The sequence below is a fragment of the Amyelois transitella genome, chromosome 4, assembly GCF_032362555.1.
Source record: "Amyelois transitella isolate CPQ chromosome 4, ilAmyTran1.1, whole genome shotgun sequence".
NCBI lineage: Eukaryota > Metazoa > Arthropoda > Insecta > Lepidoptera > Pyralidae > Amyelois > Amyelois transitella.
In genome coordinates, this window is record NC_083507.1 from 6,573,141 (window position 1) to 6,588,030 (window position 14,890).

Below are 14,890 nucleotides of genomic sequence, written 5' to 3' on the forward strand. Positions count from 1 at the left end.
TACAAATGTATTAAAGACGTTGAAAAAAGCATGTGGTGTTAATTATAAGGGAGAAGGAAAATCGAAAAATAAATTTTTACGCTGATTGAGTTGGGGGCCAATTTGACTATAAAACTTCCAAGTGTATTTTACTTTCTTATTTTTGTTTTAAGCTATAACGATTATATGTACATCTTTTTTTGTAATAAATTCAAAACTTAGTTAATTTCATAAAACTGTTCGACTCTTGAACTGTGTCATAAACGTAACTTCCGGGAGATAAAATATTGATTTAAGTATTTAAAACTATATTATAAATGTATTACATAAGCGTATCAAAAGTAGAGACTCCATATAGGTAGTTCTCGAAGTTTCTAGTTTGGACGGGATAATGAAGACTGCTACGGCGTGGACGTAGGGTCTACGAATAATTCATATTTAAATTTAAAAAGTCAACTCTTTGTATTCATTTATGATTTTAATAATTTTTCATTTATGTGAGAATATATGGGTTTGATTATAATTTATATGTGTGGGTTTTGTAAATTTCCTTTAATTATACGTCGTTGATATGAGTAGACGATACATGAGTTTTTGATTTTTTATAAAGTATTGATGTTTTATTTTAAAAAAATGTCAAAGTAAAGCGGTATTTTATTGCTATATTTCATTAATATTTGTTCAATGGTTTCAGCTGCACGTTAATAGCTGTAATGGTTTCGCTACATAATTTAGATTACGGACTAAGTACCTAGAAACAATTTAACTATTAACTTAACTTTGTGTTTTATGATATATTACAAACACCTCAGAGAAACAGTTCCAACATAACACAAGACAAGTAAACATCTTAGTGGCTATAATTATATTACATTATCAGAAAATAACGAAATGCGTTTTAAAATAAATATTTGTAATGAAACTCACAAAAGTCGGAATGATTCAGATAAGGAGCCCCCTGGACTCATGTCTCGATTATTCTTTTATTGGATCGTGCGTCTCTTTTATTTTGGTAACCATCGGAACCTCGAGCAAGGCGACTTAGTACCTCCAAAAAGTACATATGCCTCTAAATATCTCGGAGATGTAATGGAACAGTGAGTACGTTTAGACGTTTAGAAATATGTTTTACTGTCTTGCGCATAAGTATATATATATACACTCAATATGTATATATGTGTGTATATATATATAGTATATTTCTCTCCACACAGCTTATGTTCAATTGTATTAACACAATCCAGAATTGGTTATTTGTTGGCAAAGCTGCATACTATTTTACTTTGAAGAAATTATAAGTCTTTTTTTTACTTTGGATAAAAACACATAAGTAATATTTTCGGTAAATAGTTTCTATGCCTACAAAGTGTATGTTCGTACTTCAGAGTCTTGTCTGAGCACCATGATGGATGATATTTTTGTCTTGTACTTTTGTTTCACTAGTTACTCCAGGCTTTGTTAGTTAAGTAGGTGTACCAGAGTAAGAACTGTGTGATGATTATGTTGAATTCAGACACGACGTGGGCCCCTTTCTCTGAACCATTTGAGAGACAAAAGTTATTGAAGCATACACAATAAATATATCATTCATCAATTTTATTTCATAATGAAAAGTTAAGTCAAGTTTAGAATCTTCATCAAAATCTTGTTAAGTGAGGAATGGGAGTTTGTATTAAATCTACTTATGTTTGTTTGTAGAAACTGGATCAAAGAAATAACTGCGGCAAAATCTGCTGCGCGCAAGGCATCGCTTTGTAAAGTTATTTGCAAGACATTTTTCTTCACATTTGTGCCTACCATGTTAATGCAGTTTTGCTACGTTTTCCTAAGGTTATTGTCAACTTTAATAATTTAATTTTACGAAAGAAAAGATCAACAATGCGTCGAACATCGAAAGTCACTAAATATTAGGCTTCGAAATTGGGGAAAGTCTGTGAAATTTGTTACTTTGCTATTTCAGATGTAAATTTTAGTCAAAGTCTTAATTGCAATGATAATGATAAAGGGGCAAAAGGACATTTCTTTATACTTTTCCTTTCCTTATATTATTCACGTTAGTAATTTTGAAACGATATATAGTTTTGTAAATTGTTATAGGTACTCATAATGTTCTAGAATGTGCAAACTTTGAGTCAAATTGAATTATTTTAAAACTTTAAAACAGTTAATTAATCGTTTTCACACAGTAAAAAACTTAAAAGTGATTGATAAGTGTAAAATTAACTATTTGTACAGGACGACTACGCCATTACTCTTCAATGAGCTGCTGCAGTACTGGTCGTCTAGTTCCCCTATCGGACAGATCACTGCTATGTACTACGCCTTAGGGATGGTTCTGGGAAACTTTGCAGCAACATTTTTTTATAATCATGGAACGTATGGCAGCGTACAGTGTGCCATGAAGATAAAAATAGCTCTTAGTTCAGTTATTTTCAGAAAGGTGAGAAGATGGTTTGGTTTTGTATATAAATATGAAGATAGGACTTTCGAGCGAATAAACAAGTAGTTTACTAAAAACAAAATTATTTGTAAACTAAAACCATAATGGATTTCACTTTAGTAGTAAACTTATACATTTTTGTTAAATTAAAGTAATCGATTTTTTTTAAATTGACTTTTTGAGTATAAAGTACCTAAAATCTTTGTGACACTTTATAGATACTCCGCATGAACATTGCCTCCCTGGGACAAGCCAAAGCTGGAAAGATTGTTAATTTGCTATCCAATGACTTGCAACGCTTCGACCTGACTTTATTAAGTTTAAATTACATTTGGATTATTCCTGTACAAGTAATAGGTGTATGTTATATCGGGTATCTCCAGGCAGGGTATGCTATGATGATCGGTTTAGCTGTATCGATTCTTATTTCAGTTCCAATACAAGGTACAGTAAATATTACGCTATGAATGTGATATACATTTAATTCTTCAATAAGTAATTTATAATTTTCATTTATTTCAAGTACTCAATGGTTGACTGAATTTTCTTTAAATTTATATTGTACGTGTCATTTATTCCATAAAGAAACTTCATTATGGAACTTAATATAATTCCTCATGAAATAATTCTTCCATTCAAATTTATTCAACGTAGTTTGTGTAATAAATTTTACTGGGACTGCTTTTGTCTAGTAAGAATAATATTTGTATACTTATTCCAGTCAGCTGTGGTGGAATAATCGGTAAGATACGTGCTAAAGCAGCGAGTAAAACCGATGAGAGGGTACAACTGATGAACGAGGTTATAACCGGTATTCATGTTAGTTTCCAATTAGTAACATTTATGTATTGTCTTTTGAATATTATCTTTTTTATCGCTATGCCTATGTTACTCCTGAGGGTTTGTCTGTCGATATGTCAAATATCATCAAAGTCGGTCTGGTAGGTTTAGAGTTTATTCCTTACAATTGAAAATAAAATATACATCAGTAATTCTCGCTCGCGGCTCCGCCGGCGTGGAGGTAGCTTTACGCATAACCGGTAGAAACTACAACTATCCAGACCTATAATAGGCTGTAAGTTAATTCTATAGTATCCTATTCCCGTGCCAGTTTTATAAAGCGATTATATTGCTACGCTATCAAACTGAAAATAATAACATACATTAGTAAGTACAGTACAGTTTAAAATTTAATGTACAGCCACTCGAATTTTACTTTTTTATTGTATTTCTGTAACATTAATTGCAATCACAGGTTATAAAAATGTTCGCGTGGGAAATACCTTTCAAAACTCTTGTGGAAAACAAACGCGACGATGAGCTGAATGACCTCCAGAAAGCAACTTATGTGAAAACCACAATCTTAGGGTTCGTGGCCTTCGCAGAGAGAACGGCTCTTTTTGTTACTATTCTAGCATATGTGCTGCTCGGAAATACGATGTCGGCTAATATTGTAAGTATTAAAGAGAATTACAGTTTTTAAGTATTTAACCAAATTGGCTTAAATTATAGTAACATTATGGCGTATGTAAATGAGAACCTTAGAAGGGAAAGAAGGTCAAGACGAATGTATGAGGGACGTTTTGGTGAAGGACCAGGTCAATAGTTACTTTAACCAACGAGCTAGCAAGAACAGATTTTGAATGTGAACGAAGGTAAAGAAGTATGCATCGCAAAAAGTGCGACGATTGAACCCATCCCCACATAAAAGAGCTGGCTCAGCTAACAAAGAGATGTTATCATAGAAAATATCAACAGTTTTTGTTCTGGCCTTTCTTTGGTACAGTCTGAGAATCGGTAGCACCCTCATTTTCCTTTGTTCATGTTTCTCATTCATTAATCTTTTTATCAAGTTGATAACTTGGTAGTACCGCAAACAACAATAATGCCCCTTTTGTTGAAGTACTCGTTTCATAACTTTGTTGTATCGGTTAAATGCAGAAACAAATTAATATTTTCAGATTTTTCCTCTCCAGCAATTCATGACTGCTGTGCAGATCGGTTTAACGTTATATTTGCCTATGATCGTAACATCCTTGGCTGAGATACGTATTTCAATAAAACGGTTACAAGATTTTCTTTTATTGGGTAAGTTTGATTGCAGTAAAGGAGACTTTCCAAATGTATGCCTACTCACGCATAAATCTGGAAAGGGTTTGTCGATCCTATGTACATTAACATTCAAATACATATATACATACATATGTATATTTAAATGTACCTACACAATGTTCCTATGTGTTAAGTCTAACACTATCTTTGATATATGTGTTTAGTGGTTGCCAAAACATATATTTTAAACTTTCAGAAGACAGGGTTGATTTGGTGCCAGCAGACTCGGCGCCGGCCACGACACTGTCAAGACGCAAATGTACTAAATACGACGATAAGAAAGTCACGCCGCTCTCTTATCACAAAACTGACACGATAATTACCAATCGTAGGTACTTTGATGCTGATATCGCAGTCTCACATATAAAACTCACACCACCTGTTAGATATTATTGTTTTATTGCATTTGCTTCATTATTTATGGGTTTTAATGCCGTGAATAGAAATTACAAAAATGAAGTAAGGCTAGGGGAAGTAATAAATGAAACAAATTTTTCTAATATATTTTTATTGTAAATAAGAAAGTTTTCATTATCTTATCATCCTAATCTATGAAGGATTGACACATTAATAAGGCAATCCCTTAAAAGAATTCCTCTCAATCCTCGTGCTAAACCCACACCATAAAAAAACTAGCTTATACCCGCAGTTTCGCCCGCGTGAATTTAGGCGCTTCAAAAAGCGACGAATTTAATCGCTATCTACAAAAAATAGTGACGAAATTAGCACCTCCTACAAAATGCAACGAATTTAAACGCCACCTACAAAATAATACAGGTTATTCGCAAATTTCATGGGAACTATAGTTTTTATCGGGATGAAAGGTACTGGATGAAAGTCACTCTCCAGACTCTTATTATATATACGTGATATTTTAAGAAGAAACCCATGAAGAGGTAACAAACAGTCAAACAAATAAAGTTATTTTCGCATTTTTTATATATAAGTTGGGATATATATAATAGATATATGTAATTCATTTTTATGCCTAGACAGATTCTTTATGCCTTGAGTGGAATTTTGGACTCTACTTTGTCAGTAGGCAACAATATAATGAATCATATTTTAATGACATGTGCGGTAACAAATAATGTGGTTACTGACATAAATCCTATCTGGGCCTGATTAGGTATAGTATTCAATGCGGGTCACGAAACACAACTTCATACACTTACGCTCTGGTGTGTGCCATAAGTAAGTTAAAACAGATCATAAAATAGGATTTAATGGAAGATTGGCAATCTAAACTTAATGTATAAAGAAGAACTAGCTTTGCCCGCGACTTCGTCCGCGTGGAATAGTTATTTTGGGCAGCATTGAGGATAATTTTCCCCGTTTTTTTCCACATTTTCCATTATTTCTTCGCTCCTAATAGTTGCAGCGTGATGTTATATAGCCTTCCTCGATAAATGGTCTGTTCAACACAATTTTTTTTAAATTCACACCAGTAGTCCCTGAGATTAGCGCGGTCAAACAAACAAACTTTTTAGCTATATAATATTAGCATAGATTTAATATCTTAAATATCCGTAATTATGTTTGTCCCGTTGTTGGTGATTTGAATACTGGAATTATTCTACTCTGTATTAGGAGCCTTCTTAAGTAATTCTTTTGTTTGTTCTACAAATTACAAAGCGCATATCCTCTTTTCAAAAATAAGATTTGTTCGTTACCTTCAAGTAACTCATCGTTATTCAAGAACGGAAAGATTTCTAATATTCTGCTGATATATTCTTAGGTGTTCCTTTTATACAAATGATATTATTTATCTATTAAGATATAAAAGCGGTTGATATGATTAATTATTAAAACAGGATCTGTATCTTTTGGCTTAAACTTATATACATGAAAAATTACATATCATGTTTTGGATGACGAAATATGACTTGAAATGTTATTTCTTATTATGTTCCAGGTTTTATTTCCGAAATTTCTTTGAATCGTAGTTTGTCAGTTCCTAATGACGTAGCCGTGGAGGTGCGTGAGGTGACGGCAAGCTGGTCTGATGACCTCAATGTGGCGGTGCTAAAGAATATCTCCTTCAAGCTGGGGCAGGGCAAGCTGTGCGCCATTATAGGAGCCGTAGGTTCAGGGAAAGTATGTTTTAAATTAAAATACTTAATAAGTACTCCATTATTTATTGGCAGCCTCTGAAAGAGCTGTTAGTCAATTAATAAGTCAAAAAAGTTGGTCGGCTATGACAAAATTTGATCTCACTTTAATTAATCAAACAACCACGGAAGTTAAATCACCATGCCAAGAAGAATTGATTACTGGCGACTGTGCTGAATAAAATATTATTATCATTGATGTGATTTTTGCTTAGCTAGCTAGCGATATTAATGCAGCTAGCGATATTAATGCACAAGTGAAATTTTATCAAGCTTCTAACGTAAATCGTACAAGTACACATTATCTCGCATTTCTTTTAGTAATAGGCGATAATCAATCAACCTGTCTGATTTGACTATCTACAAAGTAACAACAAGGCCCCTTTTTTCCCTACTTGAAGTTGTGCCCGAGACACGACTATCTTAGTTTTCTGAATCGGTTCGTTGCCAGGTAGCCACTTGGTTGCTTATTATTGTCTGTATCGTACCTAATTATTGATTTAATTGAATAAATAATTTCATTGCAATCAAATATCGGTGACTCGTCTACTGATTGAAAGTGAACATTGTTGTTTTCAGTCTTCAATTTTACAACTGCTTCTAAATGAACTGCCCGCTGCTTCTGGTAGCGTTTCAGTTAACGGAAACGTCTCATATGCTAGTCAGGATGCCTGGCTTTTCCCCAGCACTATAAGAGAGAACATTATCTTTGGCCAGCCGTATGATGCTAATAAATACCGAAGGGTAATGATAAAATTTTAAATTTTATTTATAACAAAATATTTTTTAATTGAAAACTAATAATACTGTTTCCGGGGTACTTGAAGTCCAATAAAGTACCTTATAACTTATTTATTTTTTATTTTCTTAAGGTTAGTTGAGTGGAATTACAAACAAAACAAATAGACTATAAATACTACTTAATCAATTAGCAAATATCTTTTTGCAAATTTTAACTAAAACTTCGTTGTTATAGGTTTTGATATAGGTTTTACCATAGTTTTATTTAGTGTTATGCTTGAAATAAACATATTACACATATTTTTGAGCTTAGCGACTAGTAGAGAATAGCTAGGGTTTGGATTTGTCTTAAAACCATTGTGTTAAGAAAAAAAAAAACATTTTATATGTTTGATTACATTTTTACAGATTTGTAAAGCATGTGCGTTGGAAAGAGATTTCTTGCAATTACCGTTCGGAGACCAGTCTTTGGTGGGGGAGCGAGGGGTAACATTATCAGGAGGTCAGCGGGCGAGAGTAAATTTAGCTCGTGCTGTTTATAGAGAAGTGAGTGCATATATTTCTTATTCAATCGAAAATAAATATAATTTTCATAAAAAAGACAGTGTACACATCGTCTATTCAAGTAGTGCGGGGATTGCACTACCTGATTCTTGGTTAAAATCTCTCGCAAGTCTCACACCACTCCAATTGGGAAGATGTAGTTCAATTCAAATATTTTATACAATTCATACCTCAGGATAAGATCTGACGGAAAATGTGACATATGTTTTTTAACAAAAATTTTTGATTACTAGTTGTTGCGCGTAACTCCTTATGCGTGTTATCGGAAATACGAAGGTTAAGGTTATTAAATTTACTCAAGGTTCGGATCCAGATCTTCCATTTTTTTTTTCGCCAAAAGAATAGCTCATCATATTGGACAAATTTTGTTAAGACGTCTTTTTCATTATTCGGATGATGAAGCTAGTCTATAATGGCTCTGCATCAGATGTTTCAGATGTTCGATTTTAATACGCTAACAGAAAATGCTTATCAGGTTGAACAACATTCGTGAAGACGTCTTTCCCATAATTCAGATGATTTGGCTAGTCTTTAATGATTCTGCATCAGGTGTTCTAGATATTCTATTTTTATACGCCAGCAGAAAATGCTCATCAGTTTGAACAACTTTTTAACGTTAAGACGTCATTTCGATATTTCATATATTTAATTGAGTTGTTATGGTTCGATCAGCTGTTCCAGATTCCAAAATAAATTATACCCTATATGTTGGTCAGACATAAGAGCTATACATCAAAAGTTTCTTTAAAATCCGTTCAGTAATTCTGGAGATTAGTGTGTACAAACAAACATACAAACAGACAGCCAATTTTTTTCAATTATATGCTCGGTTACTTTGTCTACTATATTTTTAAAATATACTCAATGTATAGACAAAAATTTTTTACTGTTTAATTATATGTTTATTGATTGACACTGGAGCAAGTATCGTTAGTTAAGGCGAAGTAACTTTTTCAGGCGGACATATATCTTTTAGACGATCCTTTGTCTGCGGTGGATGCTAATGTGGGCCGTCAGCTATTCGAGGGCTGTTTCAATGGGTATCTGCGCGGGCGCACAAGAGTTCTAGTCACACATCAAATACATTTTCTTCAGGCTGCTGATGAAATTATTGTGCTCAATGAGGTATTGTTTACTATAAATAAATATCTAAACGGAATCTTTGCAATGGGAAGGCCGAGATGAAAACATGCCTTGATCAAATTTGGGACATTCTGTGAAAAAGTCTCATGAAAGGTACCTTAAACAATGAGTTTGCGTGCATGATTGGAGCCTCTACTTATTACTCTGGGAAAAAATATTAAGTATTTTGAGACTGATTTTCAAAGAAAATTTGGTTTTCAGGGTCGAGTGAAAAACATGGGCTCGTTTGATGAACTTGCTTTATCTGGTGAAGAGTTTATGATGTTACTAGCTACACTACAGGAATACGATGAAGCAGACGACACTGAGACTGGGGAACCTTTACAAGTTAGTAAATATTTGTTTTTGTTTGGGAGCGATGAGAGTGAAGATAAACCATAATTATTTAACACCATTTGAAACTTTTATAAGAACTGAAATTTAAACAACTTTTAGATGCTGAATAATCAATTTTTACACATTGAAAATGAACAGCCCGTAAATTTTAACCCTCAAGAGATACAAGAGGAGGAGCGTCAACATGGACATCTAAAATGGGAAGTGATCAGTACATACTTCAAATCTGGCGGGAAAATGTCTAAAGTCACTTTATTTATGGTAATATTGGTAGCAACTTGTGGTGCTTCGTCAGATTTCTGGATCAGTTACTGGTATGTAAATTAATAAAATTAGTTATATCAATACTTTGTGTAATAATACGTGGCTTTTCTATTTAACTATTTATAAGTTGCTGTTCTAACGCTGTTGGCTCGCTATTAAAATGAATAAAACTCTAATAAAAATGATTGATGATATAAAGGATAGATCTTCATAGGTGCAGCCATCTCACTTTAGAATAAAAGGTACCAAAGAGCCACTTTGGCTTAGGCCAACATGAACGCCTTCCAAAATGGCCGAGTCCCTGCGGGCCCTAGAACATTTATATGAACCAACATAATAATATTAACATTATCATGATGTTCAAGGTCTAACCAAATGGCAAATTATGAAAAAGAATTACATGGAGTGCATATTGGTTAGTAAATAATCATTATTTGTATATTTAACTTTGCTTAATAAATTTTATACTTGTTTATTATACAAATGCGAATAATTGTGTCAAGGTATAATTTCATAATTTAAAAGTTATTAATTAAGTCTGTCTGTTTTATTAACTTTTTCACGCGGATTATGCGGCAAAGCTTGCAAAACTTTTGCTAAGGAAGTTGATTTTGTCTTAGGTATTGTAACAATAAAAGCATCATTTATTTACTGAATCAGTAAAAAGTAATGTTACAGGTTTTCATGCCAGTCAGTACTATATCTGAATAAATACATAAACTAAAGGTTTTCTATTTATATATTGTAGATCCTGGCTTGGAGTTAAAAGTGGGTCAGTTCACTACTGGTCAGTACCTTAGCATACACGGTTGTATCATTGCTGGTTGCATCACGTTGACCCAGATCAGAGTGATGACTTTTGTCAGGCTTTGCACTTCCGCCTCGAGGTATCTTCATAACATCATGTTCTCAACAGTCATTACTGGTATCATGAGGTTTTTTGATACCAATCTATCAGGTAGTTATTTTATTCCCGTTCTGATTAATTTTGTTAATGATTATGTAAATGTTAAAGACTTTTTTTTATTGTGATCTTTTATCCTATCTTACCTCTTATTGGGTTAGTTAATTACAATGGGGCTTCTACTCCATTTATTACTATTACAAACATGAGTTGCATACAAAATTTTGTTATAATCGTAAAATTTACGAATCGAATAACACTTCTTTCTACTTTACTATATATTATGTACCTATTCATTTAAATTTATGGGACCTAATCCGATTTATTTAACTCTTTATAACGATTTTATGTTAAAAGGTCGAATCCTTAACCGATTTACAAAGGATGTTGGAGAATTGGACGAGTCAATCCCGAGGACTTTGTGGATTGTATTCCAAATTTACAGCTCGCTTCTATCCATATTGGTGTTAAATGCTTTAGCATTGTCCTGGAGTATAATACCATCTATCTTTATGATAATTTTGTTCTGTTTTGCTGTAAAAATGTACATGAAAGGTGCTCAAGCTGTTAAACGGTTGGAAGGAACCAGTATGTTAAATCATTTATTGTATTTTTAATCTATTATATTATTATGAGTGCTACATATAAAATAACTGTTTGAACACAACAAAAAATATTATGTATGTATGTATGTATCTATATTACTTTTATCGTACCAGCTTATTTCTACGTTCATTGGCTTCTAATTTCGGGTTAATCACGTCCATGTACTCGTACGTGACATATTAAGAGCCATTTTCCTCTACATTTCAGCGAAAAGTCCTGTATTTGGAATGATAACATCAACAATAAATGGCATTGCTACCATTAGATCCGCCGGTGCACAAGAAAGACTTAAAGACGAGTTTGATGTTTATCAGGTACTTATGAATTAAAATTATTGTTAATACCTGCGTAGCTTGGTAAATATGCGATTGTAGTATATGCTTTTTCTTATTTGAACTTCATTTTATAAAGTTTTCATGGATTCTTAAAAACAATTCAGTAATTTATTTGCCTGTTTTAATATTTTACATAAATTTCAGGACTTTAACACCATTTCGTATAATTGCGTCTTGGGAGGATCATCTGCTTTAGGCCTTTATTTGGATATAATTTGTGTTATCTACGTTACTTGCATCATACTTATTTTTTTATTTATGGATAAAGGTAAGTTTATGATATTCGACATATTCTCTCTAACTACATCTCTACACTTTTATGAAATCTATTTGTAAATTTCTGCTTCCATCACCAAAACTTTTTGATTTGTTTTGTTGCTAATGGAATAAAATAACATATTTAGTTTGTGCATTATTTTTACACAATACATTCACTTCAAAAAAGTATTTTTAAACAAAAAAACACATTGGTTTTGGCAAGTAATTTTTTGTTCTCCTCTCTTTTCTCTTCACAGAGTCAGTCAATGTTGGCGATGTAGGATTGGCTGTAACTCAAGGCTATATATTGACGACGTTCCTGCAGCATGGCGCTCGCATGCTAGTAGAGCTCATCGCACAACTGACGAGTGTCGAGCGAGTACTCGAGTACACTCGCATCGACACAGAAACCAACCTCTTCGAAGGCAGTAAGTAACAAATGAACCATACATCCCAAAAATTAAAATTTAAGCTTATTTAGATTTTTGCATCAATCACTCTTATAATATAGCTCACTGTATGGTCTGCCCATTTGATAAAGAAACCTGTTGTCAGTATTTAAATGATTTATTTGTTTTTATTTACCTGCTTCATAAACAGTGGTTTTCTCGATTTGTTTTAGAGCTAAAGCCTTCTACGGATTGGCCCTCGGAAGGGAGTATTGAGTTCCGGAGAGTATATTTGCGTTACGACACCGCCGAAGCTCCTATATTAAAGGATCTCAACTTCGTGATCCGCAATGGATGGAAGGCACGTGTGTCATCTTTTATACATATCTACCTACCTCAATGTTTTTCATGTATCTATAAAAAGAGAAGAATAAGATTTTCTCTGAGTATCCATAGCGCGGGCGTAATGCTAAAACGCGAGTAAGAAGAAGGATAGAAGTTTATTGCTCTTAATATTATCCGGTTCACTGAAAATGGCCATTGTAATATATGTAAATTAAACTTGAAACACAGAATGCGTTTATTTTTCAGGTGGGGATTGTTGGCAGGACAGGTGCTGGAAAGTCATCTCTTGTATCAGCGTTGTTAAGATTCGCCTATATTGATGGATCAATAACTATTAATGGGCTAGACACATCTCTCGTCTCAAGACAGGTAGAAAATGTCAACCAATTTCAGTATCTATTTTCTCAACTTTATGATAAAACAAACTTATACACTTTCTTGAGAATGTTAAATGGTAATGTTGCAAAAAAGTTTTGTTACTCCCGAAGATCTAGTATAACTCTGTGTCTCATTGTCAAAATTGCCATAGAGGTAGGGTTTTTACCAAAATCGGTCGAGAACTTTATACTATTTGTTAAAAAAAACATACCTTTTATATTATTACGAGTATATAATCTGGATGGTACGGATGACATATGATTTTGTTTTTATATTATGACCTATGTTGGTTGTTCTTGTAAATGCTCATTCTACGACATATGTTCCAGGAACTGCGATCAAATATTGCAATTATTCCACAATCACCAGTGCTGTTCCCGGCTACGGTGCGATACAATTTGGATCCATTCGATATCTACAGCGACGAAGACCTCTGGAGAGCTCTCGAACAGGTTCATACTGTGGCGTCAAGTGCTGACTGAATTCTTAGCAGTAGTAAAACATTAAAAAGTTTCTGATATAACAATTTTGATATTCATTTCAATTCGTTCATAAAAAGATTTGCACGATATGTTAACAACGAGAATAAAAGAAAAAAAAAAAAACAATCACTTAAAAATATAATACGACACAATATGAGTAGGTTTTATATAAAGGTTCATCTACAAAGGTAGCGAAGGATTTGATTCTTGTAAAAAAACTGGCTAAACGTTTCTAAAGAAAATAAGATAACTAATTGAATACCACATAGTGAAGAACTGTAGATGTAATTATAATGGGCAATCAACGCGAAATACAGGAAAATTTTGTTTGTATTTGTTAATATAGCATTGAATTGTAATATTTGCATTTCACAGGTAGAATTGAAATCAGCAATACCTTCTCTGGACTTCAAAGTTACCGATGGTGGTTCCAACTTTTCGGTGGGACAGCGACAGTTAATGTGCCTCGCACGCGCAGTGCTCAAATCTAATAGAATACTGATAATGGACGAGGCTACTGCAAACGTAGACCACCAGTTTGTATCTTTTTCTACTCGAATTTGCAGTAAATTTTGATACACTTGTACATAAGATGTCAATGTCTATCCCTTGCGCGGTATTTAGAGCTCGAAAAGACTCACGTTCAGCTTAATAACTTAGTGATGGAATTGAGATAAAGATAGAGACAGGTTGCTTGTAAATCACATTAACCTTAACTTTATAAGCATTTCCTTTGATTAACTTTAACAATCTGCGCGAAAAGATAAGTAGCTACCAAACTAAAGCACGGAGGTTTTCAGTTAAAATTTACCTATGTGTCTCTTTTGTTACTTGCTAACTAAAGGTAAGATCTTAGTATATTATTAGGAAGCTAACCCTTAAATGAATAGACTGATCTTTTCTTCAGGACGGACTGTTTAATCCAGAAGACGATTCGCCGTCTGTTCTCCTCGTGTACGGTGTTGACAATAGCACACCGACTTTATACCGTGATGGACTCCGACCGAGTGTTAGTGATGGAAAATGGGCGAGTGGTGGAATTTGAACACCCTCACTTATTACTTACTAATAGCCACAGCAAGCTCTCAGCATTGGTCCGAGAAACCGGTGATAATATAAGCTTGCAACTATTTAATATAGCTGAACATCACTATAAAAAGAGTAATGAAATTTAAATGGGGATTTTATCATGATCAGTTAAAATAAATGCTTTTTTTTTGAATATGTATTTAACTGACCCACTGACCTATATTTGTGAGTAAAATAATTTAATATAGAAACTTTATATATTTTTTGTAAGAGTTGATAAAGGTCGATAGTTTTGAAAAAAATGCTAAGCTGTGAAATTTCAAATTGTAAATTGTATTGATTACTTAGTAACGCTATACAAAAATGTTAACTCCAATCAATAAGGAATAATCTTGTTTTGTTATCTTTGATAAATTAGAGATGTGTCAAAGCAATGCCTATTAGTGAGCATACTTTTCCTAAATTATTGATCCC

The 14,890-nt window shown here is 33.3% G+C and overlaps 1 protein-coding gene across 1 annotated transcript; it reads left to right on the top strand.

Moving 5' to 3' along the window:
• The first annotated feature begins 870 nt into the window (after positions 1 to 870).
• Positions 871 to 14,562, top strand: LOC106138636 (ATP-binding cassette sub-family C member 4). Its single transcript, XM_060954721.1, is given in 25 exon segments — positions 871 to 1,076; positions 1,678 to 1,809; positions 2,215 to 2,419; positions 2,638 to 2,863; positions 3,141 to 3,238; positions 3,675 to 3,872; positions 4,381 to 4,507; positions 4,728 to 4,859; positions 6,447 to 6,628; positions 7,222 to 7,386; positions 7,792 to 7,929; positions 8,905 to 9,072; positions 9,292 to 9,417; positions 9,502 to 9,740; positions 10,056 to 10,105; positions 10,439 to 10,648; positions 10,952 to 11,182; positions 11,408 to 11,514; positions 11,680 to 11,803; positions 12,051 to 12,221; positions 12,416 to 12,543; positions 12,774 to 12,896; positions 13,235 to 13,357; positions 13,763 to 13,923; positions 14,295 to 14,562. Coding segments are annotated over 25 exon segments (4,038 nt in total).
• Positions 14,563 to 14,890: the final 328 nt, after the last annotated feature.